The 23,578-nt window shown below is 31.2% G+C and overlaps 1 protein-coding gene across 4 annotated transcripts in view; it reads left to right on the top strand.

Moving 5' to 3' along the window:
• LOC116772252 (cyclin-dependent kinase 14) overlaps positions 1-11,655 on the top strand; it is a 51,521-nt gene extending 39,866 nt beyond the window's left edge. For all 4 annotated transcript variants that reach the window (XM_032664351.2, XM_032664354.2, XM_032664353.2 and 1 more), the window contains 8 exons: positions 2,268-2,470; positions 4,120-4,211; positions 5,667-5,841; positions 6,087-6,211; positions 6,560-6,696; positions 7,955-8,094; positions 8,791-9,052; positions 9,207-11,655. In XM_032664351.2, coding sequence (XP_032520242.1) covers positions 2,268-2,470; positions 4,120-4,211; positions 5,667-5,841; positions 6,087-6,211; positions 6,560-6,696; positions 7,955-8,094; positions 8,791-9,052; positions 9,207-9,256 — 1,184 coding nt within the window. In that variant the 3' untranslated portion in view covers positions 9,257-11,655. The remainder of the gene's footprint in view (positions 1-2,267; positions 2,471-4,119; positions 4,212-5,666; positions 5,842-6,086; positions 6,212-6,559; positions 6,697-7,954; positions 8,095-8,790; positions 9,053-9,206) is intronic.
• Positions 11,656-23,578: the final 11,923 nt, after the last annotated feature.

Genomic DNA, 23,578 nt, shown 5'->3' on the forward strand with positions numbered 1-23,578 from the left:
TGAATAACTATATTAATTGCCAATTATTATGTACTAGGCTAATTGGAGCGTACCTGTGACGGCGTTGTGTACATTGTACCGGTAATATTTGTATTTTAAAATCTCTTGTGTAGCTGATTGCGTAAACAAAAAGGGGGTAATGTTTTTGATGTATATATTAATGTTTGCTTAAACGGTAGACCTTAATTGAAAAACGGATTAATTGCATTCCATATATTTAATAAGGTTCCATTCTTTTTGATTGCTCATTTTTCGTTGTGAATAATATATTGTGAAAAATCCTAATTTCGAATTGACAACTCAAGCACTCTTTAATATTGAACGGGATGTCAAAAAAACACTTATTTTAAAGATTTTACTGATAAATAATTATATAAGAAAACATTAAAAAGTAAAAATATATATTATAAAATCGTTAAAAATCTGAGTCAAATAACTTACTCATAAAGTGAAAATGAATTATAAAAATGCGTATGCAAAGGGTCAAAACATTACGCCTTGAACTCAAAGTTATTTAAGTTAAAAATAACTGCTTCAAACTTGATACCACGTTATTTTGTTGTTGAGTAAACTTAAAAAATATAAACATTAACTGTTTTAGGAAAAACGAATTGATTTAAAAACTGTAGATAAATTGTTCCAATGCCATTACATTATTAGAAGCATTACATGCGAACGAATACAGCAAATATTCGTAAAAGTTCATATTCGAATCGAGTTTAGGGTCCAATAAACATTTTTATTTCCGCCTGAGTTATTTGGTGGAGTCCTACGAGTGTGATACTCATATCAGACCATAAAAATAAAACCTTTTGGCCTCGCACGCGATATAAGGTCTTTAGAAGGTAAGATCATAAATCATAATATTACAGGATTTTGTTATTTGTATAACCTTGATTGGTAGAATGTCTTGGATAACTTGGACCTATTGGCAGCTGTGAGATAAGTAAAATATTGCTAACGACGATGTATGCCCACCTCTCAGTTACACGTCTGTGCTGTGTAACTGTAAATAATAATTAAACCCCGTCCGGCATCTCGCGTGTTAACCGTTATGTGCATTCAAGTAATGCTGGCGTATATTAATGTTGTCTGCGGTTCGACCAGGAAAAAGATAAGATTTTTTGTTTTGTTTAGATGTATGAACATGTTTCAAAGGAATGATGAAGTAGTAGTGTGCAGGGTTAATAGTGTATATTATCGTCTTTATCGATTTGTGTACATCAAGAGTAACGAAGCCTCCGAAAGGACTTTCAATGATTTTTACATTAAAAAAAAAACTACTCAGTTAAAAATATTTATTTCATACATCCTTGATTTGCGTTTCCGACGCGATAGTTATGTGAATGAAGATAGTATCATAATTTATGGTAACAACAAAAATGGAAGCTTGAAGAATGAAAATTACTTTCGTTAAGGGTTTGGGAAGCACCGGTACTCTAGTTTATTGAGAGCCGTCAGTCACACCCGCTCGCTGTCACCGTAATGAAATCTATGTAGTGTTTTACTATATAGCAACAACGAGAGATTTTTCGTAGAAAATCAGAATAATTCAATGTTGTACCCTTCCGAGACGTTCATAAATAATATGCAATGAAAAAATCTTTTCAAAACAAACTCGAAGCGGCTATAAATTAAAAGCGACTGTGGAATTTATTTAACATTTTTCACTTTTAAAAGATTAAACTTTTGGGTCGTGTATTTTTTCAATAAATCAAAGCAGCTACTTCATCCCTACTTTATCCATGATCGATGGTCTCCCTGATCGATTTATGTGATACAAACGATTTGCTGTTCATGATTTATAAGCTCCATGTTAAAGCAGATCTCGCTTTTGTATCAAAATATTCTCTGAAAAACACTGCCTCTTACAATCGGACCTCTCAAATATCTTTTGTCTCTTGTCTATTGTCAATGCGATGAAGAGATTATTTGATGAAAATATTGTTATTTTCCCGATGACCTGCTTTGAAAACTCAATATTTTTTATTTCAAAAACAAACAAAATTTATACATTGGCCTAATTCTTCTATATTCATTGTATTGTATAAGGTATTATAAAAATATTAAGACTTTCATAAATATTGCTTGTGTGCAATATGACTATTGTAAAAACTAATAAAAAGTTAATATAATTTTAGTAAATGTCTACAATAACGTTTCTGATCACTCTTACACATTTGTTTTTCTCTAATTTTATTTATAAAATGTATGATTAACTTTTTTTGTGAGTATTTTAGTTATTTAAATGTCTGTTGTTTTTAAAGATTGGAGCGGCGGTGGTAACGGTGAGTATCGTGTTCGGAGACAGCTCTCTGTGTCATCTGACTCCAAGCTGTTAGACGAGGGAGCCCGGGAGGACGCGAGGGTAGTCATGAGGCCTAAGCGACCGCCGAGGCCTAAGTCCGAGGCTTTCTTAGGACCACAAGAGAATTCCAATCGACGTACCAAGCGGTTTAGTGCCTTCGGGGTGAGTATGTGAATAAAAAGTTTTATGTTATTTAAATCTAACATTGTATAGAGATAAAATGTTTGAGAGTGTCTCGTCATCGTATAGACATATGTGCGATCATAGAAAGTTGTTCGCGGATCATTTGACGGACGATATTCAGTCAATCGTGATGTTGCATGAGGGTAGACATAAAGAAGGCAGTGTTCTAGAGATAAAATTGAAACATTCTTTGATGGACGTGAGATAGTGGTTCAGATTTAATATTTCATACGAACCATCTTACTTTATTTATGTTTTTTCTCGGATGAGCTATAACGTATAAAATAATATAAATCAAAGAAGAAATATGTAGACTTTCTTGATCAGGCGTAAAGGAATTGTAAACTGAATAGCCATTTTTTCGTAAATGCGATTCCTATTGAAAAAATCGCTAAGGGTTTAATGTTGTGCATATAAAGAATAGAGACTTGTGTAGTATCTTTATTTGGAATCTCGTTTAAATGGCCATGATATTAACAATGGAACCGCTACATATAAAACGTACGTATCTCGAACTAATGCGCCATTATTGTGTTCTAGATACAAAAACATGTTGAAGGTGAAGTAAGAAAAATATATTGACATTTAAATTGTTATAAATTTCAAATAAAACTGATGTATAATGAAGTAACGTACTGTGTATGATTCAAAGATAATATTTAATATGAAAACGGAGCATATCATATCTCATTATACAGCAATAATATTTAGACAGGCGCTTGCCTGAAACCCTTCATTTTAATTAATTAAAAAAACCTATACAAAATTTATTAAAATATTCAATTAATCGTCTCCTGTTTATATGACGCTAAAAACGTTATATGATCATAAACAAATAAACGGTCAATTAGTGAGAACATTTTTACTTTTACTATTTTCGTGTACATTATTGAAATACATAGTGTGTTCCCGTCAAAAGATCCTCGTAACAGCAAATGAAGAGTTCTCAAAGAGTTCTCAATGCTCTCTTGTATTAATCAGCAACCGCGGATATAGCCAAGAAGTGACTTCACACAGTCATTTCACGTCTGTGCTTTTCATTTCATACATTACAAACACGAAAACTATTCTTTCAGAATGGATATTAAATTTTGATCAACTGACTTTTGATTTAATAACAAAATTGGTCTGTGTATTGAAGTGTGAGTAATTTTTAAGTTGGATATCCTTTGCTAATTTTGCAATGATTTGTGACGTAATAGCGCCTATTTTTTTATTTAACTTTTCGATCGATAGTATTACGTTTTCTTATCAGTATATAACAATATTATTGAAATTTAAAACAATCGATCTGGTTAGCTCGGCTTCAACTCAAATACTGTTTGTACTGTTTTTATCCTCATTGTATATAGAGAAAGCGGTAAAAATTGATTAATGAAATGCAAAATTACAATTATTATTTTGCTATGTGTTATATTTTTATTGTCTAATTACATCTTTTACATCATATTTAAATGTAAGAAAGAATTTAAATCTAGATTCTTGTTTTACAAAGTACCTACCTACGCCAATATTATGGAATTGCGAAAATTTAATTAAAAATACGAACAAACTTCACATATAAAATATATTTGGTCGTAAATAAAGTGAGATTATTCTGAACATTGATGGATGGTCATTGGTTGCAGGGTGACTCTCCTTTTGGGAAGTCTGAGGCGTATATAAAATTGGAGCAACTCGGTGAGGGATCTTATGCTACAGTCTATAAAGGATATAGCAAGTGAGTCAATTCATATTGTTTTTATAACATTACAGATATTATTTTTCCAATTTCCATGTCATTTTAATTTCTCATACACAGGAGTCGTAGAATAAATATTCTGATATAACAAATAGGAAAGCGATTTTGTTTTTTTTATTTTTTTAACGAAATTTCCTAAAAATGATGGCATTTGATATAATTAATAAATATTATCAAACATAAAGTACAGTATTATAAAATAATTTTAGTAGGCTTGTTTTAATAAAAGGTTGTGTTATGTGGACATTACATGTTTATGTTTGTAGGACCATAATTTACTCCTTTTTAAATAAAATATTTTTAATGTTAATATATAAACAAGCTATTAGCGTTTATATCATATTATCTATATATATATAAACAAAAGAACTGTTTGGAAGATTTGATAAAATTACAATCTACCAAGCAATATTTTATGGTAGTTATATATTTCGACAAATATACTTCCTCAACGATATTATCGAGAACTGCTGTATTTTTTTATAAAACCGTTTTTCGCATGTCATGGTCGTGTTATGAAAAATGTCTATCGTAATTTTCACAGCGTTTGAGAATTTTGTCATGAACAAAAAAAAAAACAGGGCGGGCAATAAAAATATTTGATTCCATTCTATCTATAGCTGAATGCTTTCAGAGCTATTTTAATATTATAAAATGGTTTGTAATAACAATATTATCGTATAATAGGTTTGTGAATTTCACCCGAAAAACCGTATGCAGTCTAAGAATAGTTCGGACAATTTAACGGGGGATTTTTTTTAGAAATAAGATTTCTCTAAAAATAAAATGATTGAGTTTGTTAATAACGATGATAGTTTAATAATAAAGTGAGATAATTTTCCACATTTTAACTGGTAATATTTCGCGGAAAAGCTGAGTCTTTTTGAACATTAATTAGTTGGTGTAAGACGAGTTTGGTTAATGGGAGTTTGGCTAAAATTAGAAACATGCTAAAAGTTCTGCTATGTGACGTGAGTTTGAAAAACGCTTAATGAAGATGAAGTTACTCGGTTTATTTTTAATATGAATTTCCAATGAATTTTCCTCTTATTTTCTTCTTATTTTTCACAATAAAATTATAAATTTATATCGCCTTATAATTTTGTTACAAACTTCTAATGAATACTGTTTCTTTGATGTCATGATCGAGTGGATTGGAATGATTTGAACATTTTAAAGCTCATTGCAAGGAAGTCCATGTTACCAGACTTCTCTACAACGAACAAGTACTTGAGAGTTTATAATTAACATCGTATATTGAATTATATTTTCTAAGGAACGTATTATTTTATCAACTTCTGTCTCATACTGCGTGTGACATTTGAGAAAGGCAATTATAATCCGTTTGTTTGTACTCTGTGCTATGTTTCGAACAATGGTTTTATTTTAAACGTATCCGTTGTCATATTTTGTAATATAAAATTTCTTGAACAGTTTAACACAACAAGTTGTGGCCTTGAAAGAGATCAGGCTTCAGGAAGAGGAAGGCGCTCCTTTCACAGCGATAAGAGAAGCTTCCTTACTCAAAGAGTTGAAACACGCTAACATAGTCACGTTACACGACATTGTGCACACCAGGGAGACATTAACGTTTGTGTTCGAATTTGTGGTGAGTTTATTGATTTATATCAATGTGTACGTAACAAGAAATTATTATACGTCATTTGAATATATAAAAATACACTTAAAAGGGTTTAAAATAATATCGGCCAGTCAAAAGTGTAGGTGTTTTAAACTAATAATCTAGTGTAATGGTAATGAACTGAAGTCTTGCTATAGTGCTATGAATCTAAGTTTATGTATATTTCTATACTAGTATGAAGCAATAAATTGACTTATATAATATTTGGACAGGACACAGATCTATCTCAGTACATGGAGCGACATCCCGGTGGACTTAACAGGCACAATGTGAGATTATTTATGTATCAATTGTTGAGAGGACTCGCGTACTGCCATCGAAGGAGAGTACTGCACAGGTAATAAACATATCACAAAAAACTAATTTAAAAATGTCCTAATTTCTAATTTTTTTCCATCAGTTCCATACACAAAAAAAAAAACATTTTTTTGGTGCAAAAAAAGTGCAATTTCTTGTTATTTTTTTTTCATCACTTTCTGGGGGTGATAAAAAAACAACTTTTAGTGGTCATGTCAGTTATTATTTAACTTCAATTATCATAAATACGGGTTATATTCTAATGGCAAAAAAATAACATTTTTTTTATACCCTTAAAATGAAACTGAATCCATTTGGTAGTCTCGTATTAAAATTTGTCTCATCAAGATATATCCATCCATTCTGAAGTGTATGTATTTATCATCAGAGATGTGAAGCCACAGAATCTCCTGATCAGTTCGAGTGGTGAACTCAAGTTGGCTGACTTCGGTTTGGCTCGAGCCAAGTCCGTACCGAGTCACACGTACTCACACGAAGTAGTCACCCTCTGGTACAGGCCGCCAGGTGAGCAGATATAATGATTTGAGACTCGCGAGTATTTTCATCTCGTCTGCCCGTGATTATGGTAACAAAGTAAAAGTCACAAATCGTAGGGGGTGTGTAAATTAAAAATAATAAAATAACTCGTAGTAAACCGAAAATATTAGTTTCAATTAATAGATTAAATTTCATTATTACTCAGCTGGGAGTATAGTGAGTAAGAATGGAGAAAAATTGCGAGAACTGGTTTGAAAGAGTAAATTAATAGGCTTAATGTGTCCAAAAAATACTAAGAGGTTTCATGGTAAAAAAACTATTACTGATGTAAAAAAAAACAATTTTTTTGTAAATTTCTGATTTAAATATTTTTTTTAAATTAATTGTGATATATTCTAGTATTAATATTAAAAATACTCCAACTGTAAGATGTTTCACAGTAAATTAAAAATTCTATGAAATAAAAAACATCTAAATTGATACTGCAGTATCTCAAAATATCTAATACAATGCAAAAATATTTTTTTTATATAAAAATATACCAAAAAGTAAAGCGAAAATTAGATTGAAGACTAAATTAATATTTAATAAATTTTCTAGTATAAATGCAAGATGTTTCCTTATTGAGAGACCGACTAAGTTTCTAAGTATCCTACTAAAATGTCACTTCATTAACTCAAACTAGTTTTAATCGCGTGGACTTAAAATCTTTCAAAGGAACTTTCTTGAGATTAAATTATAAGTAAAACTGCCAACGATACTTATCTCATGGGGATTAATTAAGAGATCTTTTAAAATACATATCAATTTTAAAATATTTAATGAAAATAGTGAATAATATGGAATATTTTTTATATTGGTAATATTACTGTATATTGAGCACAATCGTCTGAAAAATATTACTAAACAATCATAGTCAAAAAAACATTGTCATTAACAAATAACTCTGACCGTTCATGAGAAAAAGAAAAGAAAATTACAATTGCATTGAATGCATGATTCTCAAAAAATGACACTTAAAAATAATAACAACCCCCCCCCCCCCCCCTTCAAAAATTGCTTTATACCCTACACCGGAAGAGCAAGTCCCAGGTTTGAATCCTGTTCCATTTATAATATATTTCAATGTTTTGTTTTTTCATTCAAATACCTATATATTCGCATATTGTATCCTACAAACACCGAACCTTCACACCGAAAATTATTTCATCTTGAAGACGTAACTGTGACATAAACCTATTTATATAACTAATATATATAAGATGAAATTGTTTCGTTCGTCCAGACGTGTTGCTCGGTAGTACTGAGTACTCCACCTCGCTGGACATGTGGGGTGTGGGATGTATCTTCGTCGAGATGCTCTGCGGCGTGCCAACCTTCCCTGGAGTAAGAGACACTAACGACCAGCTTGACAAAATATTCAAGGTACACTAGGAATTTAACTATATATTTAAAACCTAGCTATTTCATATAAGATGGTTTCAAGTAAAAAATTTTACCAATTAAATTTGCAAGTAGTCATTAAAATTGTTCCCATCAGTGTAATTTAATTATTTTTTTATTTTTGCTAACCAAAAATTTGCTCTGAATTTAATTCTCAACTTTTGACCTTTGACCTCCAGTCTTATAATAAACGGACCAATTTCACGTTCCGTGGTTAGGTTTATTTTAGTGTAAATGTCTGCGTAGGTTTTAACTGCTGAATTTATTTCAGATGTGGGAATGGAATTGAGGATGTCATAAAATTAATAGAAGTAGTTTAATTGGAGTTATTCATTTTATCTTTATTTTATGACATAAATAATAACGTAATAAATTTTTGTTTAGCGTAAGATATTATAGTGACTTTGTATTTGCTGATTAATAGGACGTACTTTAGGGTCATGATTGGTCAGTTCCTATACCTCGGAACCAAAAATTCCATGTAATGTACAAAACTTGATACTCCCATAAAGTTGAAACCCAATACCCTACCTCCAAACAAGTTCATTGTTTTGGTATTCAAACTCAGTAATTTCCACCCAACAAGTCCATCCGCTTTGTGTTTATACTCATTATCTTCCATCCAACCAGCTCAGCATCTATTTGTTATGAAAACATTCCGTTCACCAATCTATCCAGGTCATCGGCACTCCAACGGAAGAATCATGGTCAGGCGTGACTCGTCTGCCTGGGCTGTCTACACACGTGTCCAGGTGGGGCGCTGTGCCTTCTCGACCGCTGGCTGCTTCATTTCCGCGTCTGCGGGACGCCGGTCGCGACGCTCAGCGGCTGGCAGCGGCCTTACTCCAGCCAGATCCAGCCCGTAGACTGCCAGCACACCGCGCTCTCGCTCATGATTACTTCAATTGTCTGCCAGCACGACTCGCCAGTCTGCCGGACGGTAACTATTCCATATACTGGACCACCAAAGTAATGTTATACAGACATCGAATGCAGTGAAATGTTTTGATCTCCTCAATTATCTATAACATGCAAGTTGAATGACATAATATATTACACATACATATATAATGATTATATGATGGTTGTTACAGAGGTGTCTATCTTCACAGTGGAGGGAGTCTGCCTTCATCCTGAGGACTAGGGCCATTAAACTTAGTTAGTACCTCTCAATTCCTATAGCTGTAAGTCGGAATGAATCCACGTGACCCTTATTACTCCCCCCCACCAAACTATTCCCCCCTCCTAGTTTAATTCGAGCTAATCGAGATCCTCCATCCGTCGGTTTCGACCCCTAGCGCTTGTTAAGCTTTTAATATCCATCCATATTTCAATTATTCTATGGTGACAAGGTATACTGATAGATGGGAGCCGTATAGCTGTGTGCCATGTGTCCGTGAAATGGACGTTATAAAAAAAAAATTGTCTATGCTATACGCCGATAATTTTTGGTGAAATGTTTTTTAAAGAATTATTTATATTTAATACGGTATAGTCTAAACTCTAACAGCCTGTATTATAAAATCCGTTTGACGTAATGTTAAGTTAAAAACTTGCCGAACAAATTGATTTCAACGAAGACGATATTTTGCTATAGCTTTTATTTCCTAGCCGTAGACGATATAATTCATACGTGTAACGATCGATTATTTTTTAATACATGCCTTTATATTAACGGATTGGCGTTTGTTTTATCGGACAGCGGTGTGAATTGATTACGACAGATCTCAAGTTTATTAAGTGTGGGACCGTCCTTATGTAAATTATAATAATAGGTTCAAAATAAAATATATAATAATTAATTGGAATTAGTATAAAGCTAGTTGTCTAGCGTCGATGTACCAGTTAGAGAAAACGTTAGTGGTCCCTCACGTAACTTAGCATGGTGTAGACGCCGGCGCATTGGCAACTCGGTTTTATAAAAAAAATACTTAATAACATTACGAACTACTACATAGAAAATGTTGGGTTCAATTCCAAGCGCATTAAATACCCACTAACAATAAGATCGTGTATTCTGTACTACGTAGTCATATGCTTTCAATTCGCTGGGAATATAATATCATTGATGACGAAGTAATTAGTTTCGAGATTTTACCGATTCGCCAGATCTAAGCATCACATTCAATGTTAAACCTAAGTTATATAGTGTGATTGTTGTACAAAGATCGGATGCTTTTCACTGCCATTTTAAAAGACACAGGTCGAGGCAGCGAGTTGTCAGTGTGCGGCTCATAGCGTATTATAATAGTTTAGAGTAGTGAATACAGAGCTTTAGAAACATTTACAATCAACTCAGAACGTCACTCGTTACTTCAATAGTATGTCGCTATTGTCGCGTTACGCGCGTCACGTGACGAGGTCGAGTTACGTTTTGAGTATTTTAGTATTAGTTTAATCTAATTCGGCTCCAAACACCAAATTAGTTAATATATTGTATAGAGAAACGCAATACTTTCAGTGTACATGGTTTGTTGAGTTTTATCTGTGTGTAGTTATGTGGAATCACCCGTTGAGTGAGGCACGCCGTGCTATGTTACTTGTATATCCTAGTACGAGTTTCATGTTTAACCGCAACCATGAAAGTTTTCATGTTAGTCGTTAGATTTTTAATACTCACGTAACGTGAGACGTATGGCCCTAAATGCTAAACGATGACTGTTATAGTCATAGTTAAATATTAAACTCGTAATAAGGATTCAGCATTTAAACGAAGGTTTCTTTACACTTGCTTTACAAATCAATATGTGAAAGTAATTATTCTCAATCAATAAAATTTACACGATTCATTATACGTTACAAGTCATTATTTTCGTTATATGTCCGTGTAGAGTGAGTGTTAGGAAGGCGATATCATCGCTGGTGTGATTGCATTTTTTAAATGAAGTACTGATTTTATGACATTTGGTTATCGTTTGTACGGAGGCTGTATGTAGTTGCTATTGTTTCTTTATATATTATTTTCTTCAATATTTCAACACTTCTCATATTAACCTACATCCGGCTCAAAGGCAAGCATTTACGGAAATATGCAATGTTTGTTTTGTCTAAACCAATATAAATTTGTCACAATTTTGCATAATTTTGTTGAATGTTGTCAGTCTTTAAGATTGCGAAACATTGTATAAGACATACATACAGATAAAGTTATATATGAGTTGCGAATTTTAACTTTGATATATGAAATAACGTAGACAAGCGAACACGTGAGTTTGAGTTATATTTTAGTGATGTATTAGAATATTTATAGTTTTTATCGTTTTTATTATGTTTCCTATCGACTTTCTTATGCTTACTCCAAGATTGCATCGTGACTATATACGAAGCGTTTTCCGTTTTTCACTAAATAAAATACGTTAATACTGTATTGTGCGAAGATTTATATATGATAAACTGTTAACGCTCCGTATGTAGTTAACATGCGAACTTAGAGTAAGCATAGTGTTGTCGGTTTATTAATATTGTAAACGTGCTTCTAATCATTTGAAAGAATGTAAATATGATATTTGAACTGATAATAATAAAATTTTTATTTCTTAATGATGTCTATGTTTTATTTATATTCTCTTATAGATAAGTTTGAATGACTATATATCACATCGGTACAGCCTTTCTCAAACATGTATGATGTTGCCAAATAGATTAAAACCAGCAGTATGTGACACAAAATATAAAACTCTTACCAGTTTCATAGTATTTAATATTTAAAAAAAATTCATGTCGTCGTAAGATGAGAATTAAAAATCAGAATTCAATTTATTGATCTCTCTGCATCCTACTCAAAGACTTGGGCCTGTCCAGAATTAACATCATTTAATTCTTGAAACGAAAGCATTCCTAATAGGTTCGTTTCAAATTTGGTTAGGTAGAGAGAGGAGCTTGGAAGGTGGAGGTGAGCGTATAACGCACGTTAGATAGGGGCTCCTTAAACCTACACCTTGGTCGTAAGTACCATGCACTGTTGAAGCTCCTCTCCCTGCAACGCGATGGACCCGGCACCCGCACGGTGAATCCATAGAGTGCTGGGAAGTTTCGTCTCATTTATTTGATCTCTTATAGATTATGTCATGGAGAATAATGAATGTTTATATTTCTCCATTTTAAATATAGAACCTATGAGAATGTGAAAGGTACGAAGGTTTTTCTTAAGAATATTTTTATTTCGGCTTTACTTTTAGTCTAGTTCTTTAGCTGAGAACAAATAGAAAAACTAATTTAAACGCTCCGTCAAACTGGCCATATGTGCTTTGATCTCGAAACAGTTTTATAAGTTCAATGAAGAATTTACTACAGCCTTTGTATTAATTTTCTAAATATCTTTTCCGTAGATAATCTCGAGACCTTACAAGTAGGTATAATAATACTATAGCCACTATGCTATAAAATTAAGTATGAGTCAATTTTACTAATTCTATTATATTCGTGAATATTCATTGAAAATGCCAAATAATACTTCATATTTAAAAAAGAACATATTATATAAGCCCGTAAAAAGAAACCTTGAAATATCACCGAAGAATCACTTGGCTGAGGTCCAAAATTAAAATAAGACGAGCTGGCTATTCTATATATATGTTGAATAATATTTACAGTTACATTCATGTATTATATAAAAAATAGAGAAAAAACCTTTTAAAAAGCACAAAAACATTGCTTAAAAATCTTTGTCAACTTCATAGATTATAATGCAAATACTCGTGTACTGGAAATCCATCGATAAGAAATTCTTAAATAATCCGTTTGAAACACAATAGATTGATTCCTAAGTAACAACTCGTACAATTACCAGTATGTAGTAATAGTTAGTTAATACAAACAAAAGTTTAAATCGATTGAATCGTAAATAGTGTATGTGCCATCTATTTTGCAAACTACCTTCACCATAATATGATTAGGACACAAATGTGACACATTAAAAATAATTAAAACCGAGCAGAGGAAATTCTTAAAAGCACAAAGCCTTTAAAAAAGTTGTTCCGCAAACATTATTAATTAGCCGGCTCCCTTTGTTTCATGCAGGGGCTTGAAAGGAACGCTGACACAAGATACATTTATTAGAGCGAAGGAAGCAAATTTACGTCTGTCGCAGGTAGTAGCGCAATTGACAAGCGCTTAATTATACACTTCCGTAAAACAAAAGAGCATCCGATAGAAAATTTCTGTATAACTCATGAGAACTTACATTACTACATTGATTTGAAAAAATCCTCAACATAAATGATTCTTTATAAGAATTAAAAAGAAATCTGTTAACAGGAAAAAAATATTAACCTCTATATTTAGAAAGCTTTTAATTGATCCGGTCGAGACTACATAAATTAAATCTTGTTGGAATCTGAACCTGGCTCTCGTTGGAGTTGTGAATTACTTAAACAATACCTCTGTAACTCGAATCGTACTTACTTAGAAAAGTAAAGTTACTGTAAGTTAATACTTCTAATGCTATATACATGTTCTTATGAAACGGTTGTTCTTTAAATTGAAGACATAATAACTTTGTTCATTACTATTGTGATTTGAAGTACCTGAGGAGAAACTACGTACTTTTTGTATAAACTATCTATATTCCAGGAAATACATAAAACATATTGATATAAAAAAAATACATATTATAACCCTAGAATGAATAGCATCAAGTCTTAAGTACCTAGAAAAAAAAATATTTTGTGAATTTTTTATTTATAAAAGTTTATTCTGCTCACTGTTTATGGATTCCTTGTAAATTGGATGAGAATTGCCTGAAGCAAGTTTTAATTTCTCTACTGGATTTACACAATATAACCATCATCGACTTCCATAAAATCTTTTAAAAAGTACTCATAAACATTATATTGTTTCCGAGAAAAATGACAATTTAATATTTATTATAATCAAAGTTACATTTAAGTTTTTAACTGCAATAATAAAAAACAAATTATTTCAACTTCAACAGAACTCCATAATTACAATAAAATTGCTAACAAATTGCAAACAACTTCATTGTTGAAAAGTTGTAGTTACTTATTGTTGTAGTAAGTAGTTGTAGTTACTGTGCTGTTATTACCTATGCTTTATTCATATTTAGATACTTTCGTTGTTAAATTAATATGAAGGTACAAATATTGATTGGCATTACGTTAAAAAAAACGAACAGTAGTCATAACGTTACAGTGTAAAAGCAAAAGAAGGTTTCTTAAACACGTTAAACTAAATATACGTTTATAGTCAACTATAGATATATATATTTTCTTCTTAATCTCTTTACATTAACTAAGCAGTATTATTCGGTATCGCTTATTAAATGTGGTATTAAAAATGTCTCACTCTGATTTTTTGACTTCGCAGCAGTCGAGTGAAAAGATTACCCTCATAGATAAAGAGACAAGTGTATAATATCTCCCGGCAGACTTAGCGTGACCCAAATTTAGGGTCAGTCGGTGACTTGCTTTGTGGAACGTTTTACCCTCGACCTTAACAATGTCCTTTGTATTCACGTGATGTATTTACCGCATTACCCTTAATCGTTGAATTAAAGTTGTTTCAGTACGCGTCTAGTTTAAATTTTTGGTGTTGTAATGGTTATAAATGAGAAGTGAGGTTTAGATTTGTTAGAGACGAAACCTCTTAGCATTCAATGGATTCACCGTGCGGGTGCCGGGTCCATCGCGTTGCAGGGAGAGGAGCATCAACAGCGCCTAAGACTTGTGACCTAGGTGTAGGTTTGAGAGGCCCCTATCTAAAGCGCGTTAAACGCCCACCCTCACCGTCCATGCTCCTCTCTCTACCTAACCAAATTTGAAACGAACCTACTAGGGCTGCCTTGGAAGTTCGTTCCAAGAATGAATTGATGTTAGTTCTGGATAGGCCAAAGTCTTTTAGTATTTGTTATACCTCTCGCTCCCACTTCTACCGCGAACAAATTAACGACAAATCTATGCTTAGTGAGATCGTAATGCTTATTGATCTTGATGGTATGGTCTTTAGGGATGTTGGTTTCCCAAAGAATCATAAGCTCTATTATCACAACGCGCTTTAAAATTCATGAATACATCAATAGGTCTGGTCTGGAGGACGACGCACAAATATCCTCTGGGATTTTGTATTGTTTCTCGTGCATATCCATCATTATAGTGCAATCCGCAGACGCTTAGATAGAGTAAGGTTTGACGTTTCATTTTATAGCCCTAGTGCCTTTTCTCACAAAACCTACTGATTGCTCGTTTGTGGTTATTTCCCTTTTCGCTCTGGCTATCGAGAGAAAATTTTCGTTTTCAAACCGTACTTCTAAATTATATAGAGTTAAATTTGAGAAGCGATCTCAATTTGTATTTCAGTTTTCTTATAAAGCGGTCGATTAATCGACAAAAAATACAGAATTTTTAATGTTATATAAATCTATCGGATATAAAATTATGTGGGACTATAATTTTCATCTAAAAACCAATTCTAAGATACATAAAGAGATAAGTGTTTCTAGGGACATTTGTTAGATTATAGAATCATATGTCTTTGTCTGATATTTATTAAGTATGAAATTAATAACCACGTAATAAAGAAGAAAATAAATACCAACTTTTACCGTCAATTTTCTTATAGTTTTCGCTTTATTCTGTAAAATAATAATAATTTATTATTGAGATTTCATGTGACAAATATTTATTTGTAAATGAAAATAAAGTTGACATACACTAAATAAACAAGCCAATTAAAGGCCTACTTAGATTTTGGATAATATGAACATAAAAAAGTTACAAAATATCTTCAGAATTTAATTGAGTTATAAGCAAATTCGTTGTGAAGCTCACTTATTTTGGTTTCAAACGCTGTCCCTTTATTGCATTCCTTAGACTTTCTTTGGGTCAGCACGGGATAAATTATAAAAGGAATTTTATAAATATTTCAATCCAGCGGATGAAAATAAACAAACATATATTGCAGTATAACCGATCCTTTAATTTTACAACAACGAAGTACGCTCTAAGAATAAATTTATGTTAGTTCTGGACAGGCCCAAGTCTTTTAGCAGGCTGTAGAGAGATTGCCGATATACCTCTGGCTCCCACTTCTACGGAATACACGATTTATCTTTCTTAGTGAGTTCATTAGTAAGCTCGTAATACTTATTGAATTGTTTTTTTATTTCATAATTTATTACGAATAAATGACATTTCATAGCGGACCATACACTATAAGTATTTCATATTGATTAACTATTTTATTGTTAGACATAACGCAAATGTATTGAAAAAGTTAATATATTGAACAATATGTTGTTATATATATATATTTTAAATTTAAACAAAGCTAAGATCGAATCTTTTAAACTTGTCATTATTGTTGTAGTAGAACAAGTCATTACGTCAGAGCTTCATATTCATTCAAAAGTCGCATTCAACATTATTGTTGCTTACACTACTTGCATCGTTTTATAACAACGTTTTTTTGACTATTAATAAATTGCAAAATTACAAAAAGCGAGCACAACTACTAATCAAATTGTTAAAGGCTGTTTGGACAGCCCCAATGAAACACATTTCCATCCGCTAGGAACTGGGCAGAATTCCAAAAAAAAAACATTGGTAATCTGTTGCGGTAAAGTCCAAAGCATGTGGCTGGTATCGAAAACATTCCGGTAACTCTTGTAATTGAGTTACCTGACTTTATTGCATACGTTTTACACAAGCATTGGACCACCGAACAATTTTCAGCAGCTTTTATGTTGTCTATTTTCGCTGAAGCCAAAACTCCGGTGACCTTTGATTCAAGTACTGCAATATGTCAATAACGTCACAGATGGTCTAATATAATCAGTTTTTAAACAGATCTAGGAAAATTTCAGTTATTGTAATGTAATTATTCAATTAAGCCGTAAATTCCTGTTTATTTTCGTTAAGTCAAATAATAATATCGTTTTGAGCTTTTCAGCTATTTCGTATTATTTAAGTTGATCACATTGTTTTACTGTGATGACCTTAAAGTAAAGATATCAATTTAATTAAGCTTCAATTGATATTTTTTTTTAAAACACTCCTACTACTTCTTTTGGGTCGGTTTGATATTCATTATCGTCATTATTTTTCATTGTCAACTTGAATCTAATGCCTTATAGCTTGCACTACTAGTAGCTTTTATACACATTATTAAGCTTTCAGGCTGCTTGTACAAATTTGTATTCCGAACAGAACTACTTACTTTAAAATACACCACTTAATCAAATGGATAATAAGGAATAAATAAACAGCAGGTGAACAGTTGAATTCATGAATTTAAACCACAAATTTACAAGCCCTTATTTGAAATATGTATTTATATTTAAATCTCTGGGAAAATTTATGAAAATATTGTAAGTCAACTTTGCTACTCCGATAAAATATTAATTAATGTTAGGCTCCTTACAGTACGACATTGCAGCAATTCGACTAAAAATATATCTACATAGCAATGCTTGTATATTGATCCAAAGTTCACAGTGTTTTTACATAGATATATAGATCACTCGGAGATCCGAAATCTAATACGGAATTGGGCGTCAAGTATTCGTTGAGCTATACTTAAAAACATAGTTTTACTTAAAATTTTTCTTAAAGAGTGAGAATTAAGTACATAATTATAGATCAAAGTGAAGTAACATAAGCCACTTGATTTTAGTTTTGAAAATTGTATTGCCTCTATGGCCGTTAAAGATTAAGGTCGTCCTGTAAAATTGCTTTCGAGAGAAGGTAAATTTTTTCTTTTTACAAATTATATTATGTCGTCGAGCCGTAATCTCTGACCGTATTTAAATTAAGGCCTTAATAAATAATCAAGAAACCTAAAAGAAGGATAATTTCAGGGTCCTTTTATATATATATTTAAAAGGTCTAAAAGTAACATAACTTAATAATGAAAAAGTCGACTGCCTGACAAAAGGTAGAAAAAATATTTTTTCAGAATTAAAAATTACACCCAATTCTATAAATGGAGCAAAATTTTATAATTTTTTTTTTAAATTATGTTGTTAGCAATCTCATTACAGAATATTTTTTTTTTATTTTTTAAGTTAGAAATTCTATTTTTAAAGATTTAATTGAATACAATCTTCTGACTTATAACTTCCATCATAATTGTAAAGATGTTGGTAGGTAAATACTTGTATTTATAATCAGTCTCTTACTAACTCAGCAACTATATATTTTTTGTCTTTTTTTTCAGTTATCACACAGACATTATAAAGCTACAATCTTTGATAGCAACGAATAATAAATATATCGCAGTACCTGTACTCAATAAACCTTTTTATTTCTATTCTTTAATGGAGATATAAAAGTTGCGACTTTCATAACTATACTGACAATTTTCATATATAATATACTAAAGTAGGGAAATTTGATTTAGTATCAGTGCTGATAAAAAAATCTTCATTAATTAATTGACTCATCTAACAATTCAACATTCAAATGAATTCTCAAACGTTATTAACTTGTTCTTTCTAATATTATACAATGAGAATTGAAAGGAAGAGCTGACAAAAGATAAATCCGTCAGAGTAAAGGAAGCAAATTGTCATCCGTCAAAAGTCGGGGCTTGAATTAATATCCGGCCTAATTTTCTCACCACAATAAAACAAAGGGTCACCGATCAAAGATTTGTGCATTATTCATGTCAAGTATGAGTCTGCTTGAGTGTCTAAATTATTCGTAAATAAGAAAAGAAAAAACGTTTTTTATTATGCTTGATGTTTGAAATAGAATAAAATATATATCACAAATAATATTTCTGTATCTCACATAAAAATAAACACAAAATAAAGAATTTGAGTCACAGTCACAGATTAAATGTTCTTGATAATCAGTTAAGGTACCCTTAAATAACCCGTTAGAAGTGATTTTCAAATTAAATCCTGTTAGGGATTGGAAGTCCTAGCTCTTAATTCTATTTGCGAATTTCTCAAATACTAATTCCCTACTTCAATCGGACGGACTAGATTGAATTAAAGTCGCTAGTTAATCCTGGCGGTGATAGATGAAGAATTTGTTACATTAAAGTGTTCCTTATAACTTTATATTAAATAGTAATTGTAAATATAAACATTAGAGATTTTAAAGATGGATTGATTAATCGATGCATGTAGTTTTGTAACTTCATGACAAGGAATAAAGATGTGTGTATGAACATTTTTATGTGTAAGAAACATTCTTCTAAAAGGACGGGGGCGGGGAGTGGAATTCAAGAAAAGGTAATAGATTAAGGGTTATAGTTATAGATTTTATATCACACTTCTGTTCTAAGAAAACTTAGAACAGGTCTCAAAGCAATTTAACTTAGTTGTTTCACGGAACATATTTTTCCAAACTTAAAGCTTTCTTGTAAATAGTAATACCATGTTATGAGATTGTTTTTATATAAAACATATTGTTATATAAATGTCGTAATGTTTACGATATGAAAGGACAATGAACGTGAAAATAAAAATAGATATGAGTCGTCGGTATAACATTTTATTAAGTCTCAACGAAGTTCAGCATAATATTTGGACCGAAGTTCTTGCCAAGGAATTGTCACGAGCTACTTAGACACTGTATTATATCGCTGTCGTTGATATGGGAATTAGGACTGATTTATTTCATTCAAATCATTTCCTGTTCGTAATGTGATGTGAGACGTCAATCACATTATGAAGAATGGAATATTTGTACCATTGGCGTAAAAAGAGTATAAGAATAATTAAAAATTGTATGTAACTGCTATATTTACTTTACTGTTACGGAGAAAACTACGTCTCATTTGTTTTGTGATGTGTGAATTTTATTAATATTTATTAAATTATATAGTTTACTAAAATCTCCACGTAAACAGTAAATGTTTTTTGGATTTTCATAAGGGGTTTATGTTATAGATTTAATTGAAATCAAAAACGTATTATACTTCCCATACTCTACAAAAAAAATATTATTTCCTGGGGTGGTGAGAAAAGTATTCAAATGGGATTTCCACCGGATGGACCCGAAATCGACCTTTTTGAATCTTGTGATCTTCAAAACTGTCGGCTTTATCATCTTGAAATCAATGTCCTTTGAATAGAGAAGTTGAAATAATTTTATTTAATATATAAAACATATTTCATATGTCTTATTTTTAAGCGCATTATTTGTATAACAATAGTTACCTACACAGTACCTCAGGTTAAGGTTTGGGAATATTTTTAGGACATCCTTTAATTATATTTTTTTAATTCAGGCATCATCATTAAATGACCTAAATTTTAGAATAGAAAAGAAGTAACTAGGTATGAAGTAATATATACGTTTAATAATACTTTTTACAAAGGAATAAACCATCTACGATCATGAACTTTGCAAAACCTGATAAGGGAACGGAAACATGTAAAGATTTTTATCGCAAAGTTTTTTAAGAAATAAAATAACATAAGTTGTTAAAAGTAAAGTAGAATCAAAAAAAGGAAAATAAAATAGCAAAAGTAAGGAAAGACTTTATTAAGTATTTAAGAGGAACTCGAGTCGTGTCACAAACAAATTTTGACTTCATTTACTATACATATTTACTTTACCTCAAATGATATTTTTTTGACCTTAAAAATAACTATGAAATTTTACGTATTAGACAACTAAACTACTTCATGTACGTAAGAAATTGTACATATATAATTTACTTTATATATTATATTCCAATAGATTTTGCTTTTGTAATTGAATTTTTTCCAACAAGTATGAAACTCCACGATGTAAAAGCTTGATGAAATTGCTTAATTCATTTTTAAATTGAATTTATTATTACATTCATATAATTTAAATTAATGCCTTAAAGATAAAAGTATCAAAAATTATTTATATGTTTGTGTAACTTTTCTTTTTTCTGTTTTATATATATATGTATGTACTGTTATATATATATATATGTACCCCAGCACAACACAACAGTTTTAAATGATATTAGTTATGGTATAATTATTTTTGCCGCAATGCAAAGGGTGTATTAAGTGTGTCTAACCTCTCCCGACAGACTTTGCGTGACCTAATTTTAGGGTCACTCGGTGACTTGCTTTGTGGAACGTTTTACCCCCGACCTTATAATGTCCTCTGTTCTCGTGATAAATTGCGACATTGGTATTCATTAATTTTAAATTTAATTTCTTTTGTACACGAAGAATTATTTTATCGTTACAATATTTTAGGTAACGAAATGAAATAAAAAGGAAACAAATATATTTAAGCCATAAAAAGAATTTAATTTTTGTTAAGGTACGTAATTTAAAAGGAATTTTACATTATGACGACTTCTTGGACATATTTTTAATTATTTGATTCATTTTATAAATTCTTTCATTTTATATTCTTTCAGCTCTTATTCTTCAGCTTCTTATAAAGTCTTGAAAAATCTTACTCTTCTTTGTTTTATTTAATTCGAGAGTCTTCAATGGAATTGACAAAATAATATGTATTCAATCGAAATTCTCAGAAAGGTGGAAAAGTTTAAATTTACTGCATTTTTTTAATTTCATAAGCGCCAAATGAGCAGACGGCCTACTTCATAGAAAGTAGTCTTCGTCGCTCATGGACATCTGCAACATAAGGAAGTGGCAGTTGCGTTGCCGACCTAGCATGTGGAAAAGGGGGAGGATAGGGTGTGAAAAGGGAAAGAGTGGGTAAAGGTAACGTCAACCGGCTCTCTTACTCATCAGACGAAACGCAACCATTTGAGACTACATTCCGATGATTTTCTGTGAGAGGGTGGTACTTTACCCATTTTCGAGGTGTAGTAACTTGACCACAGCTAGGCTTTGAAACCTTTAAACTGTATGAACTTTATCACACATGAAAAACGCTTCGATCACTCCTTACATTATTGAATAAACAATCACAATTATGTAGATTTTTTTGAAAAATCGAAAAATATGAGTAATGACAAAGTCCTATGAATTTAACGACAAATGAAAAATGGTTGAATCTTAAAAACAGTCCAAATTCTGTCTCAAAACAAAGACAGCTTAGACCAAAGTCCTGTTAAATGTTTGGGGCAGTACCAACCTTCTGTCTTTTGTTATGATTGATCTTGTCATGATTGTGAAAAATTAACAACCTTAATTGAAAAGTTGGCTAACTCTTCTACTAAGACTGGTCAATGGCTTTAGTTTGCTAAATTACAGGAATAGCTATTAAACGTTTTTGACATCCCCCAAATTTCCTGGACCTTTTTCAATAGATTGACAGCGGTTTCTGATTTAAACAATTTCTGATACGGAATATAATTCGATTCAAATTAAATTTTCCAAAGCGCTGTCAAAGATTTCATTTATTTTGACATCATATAATTTTCAATTGATTGAATCAATGAACTGCGCTAAATAATGAAAGTACAAAAATAACAGGATTTGTATATAGATCGATGAAAAATATTATATCATTACATAATTTTTCGTATACTTTTTGAGATAATTTCATTAGCTTTGAATAAAAATAAACATAATACAAATGAAACGGCTTATTTCATAAAAGCACTTAAGATGTTTTCTGCAAAAGATAAAGGCTTAATTCGTCGATTTTAATTAAAGACCAACTTTACAATGCTGAGAATTTCAGATTTTACGTAATGATTTAAAAGATTAGTAGCTTTTGTGTTGAAACCATATTATATTTTTTTTATTTCATATCAAAATGAAATTATGTGTTTGTTTATTATTATATAGAAAAATTTAAAGGGTGCTTGTAATATAAGATAGATAACAGTGCCTGTTCTTTTTACTTTGAAATAATCGACTAATTAATTATTGGTGAGGTAGGAAGGAAAAACTCTGTTATTAAAAAAACAGTCTTAATATACATTAAATCTTTTCATATTTCCCTCATTACAATATAATCTTTCAATTTATTGGATTTTTAACAACTTTGTATTAATATCAGATTACGTTTCCAGATTTAAGCACTTATTTGAACTCATTAGACATCGATGAGGTAGCAAACAACCCAATGTGATCCTAATAAAATATTTGTAGAGGAAACGGTGATTTTACCCGCATATCGCACGAGCATTAGTTAAGTCAAATACATAGAAATGCTCGGGACTTGCGAAACCTGCCTTCCATGATTCATTGAGTTTAAATAAATACTTTATTTACATCGACATAAGCTTTAAAGTGAAATGTTTTTCTATTATATTCTTTATATAACCGTACACATTTATAAAACACAGTTATTCTTCAGGATTGTTAAAAGCAAATTTGAACATTAATTTATTTATTTCAATGAAAACAAATTACGACCACAATGGTCGTATGCAATTAAAAAAATATATATTTTTGTATATTAATTCAAATGTCCATTGAATGCTTTACACATTAATTATGAGGGCAATGAAAATATTGTCTCGAAACTTGAGCGTTTATAAATATGATGCTTAAAAAATTGCTAATTTAAATAAAATATAAAATTCGGAGAGGCTATAAATATTAATATGAGATTAAAATATTTTTTAAAGTTCGGTGCGCTTACCT

This window comes from Danaus plexippus, chromosome 12, assembly GCF_018135715.1.
Source record: "Danaus plexippus chromosome 12, MEX_DaPlex, whole genome shotgun sequence".
Classification (NCBI taxonomy): Eukaryota; Metazoa; Arthropoda; class Insecta; order Lepidoptera; family Nymphalidae; genus Danaus; species Danaus plexippus.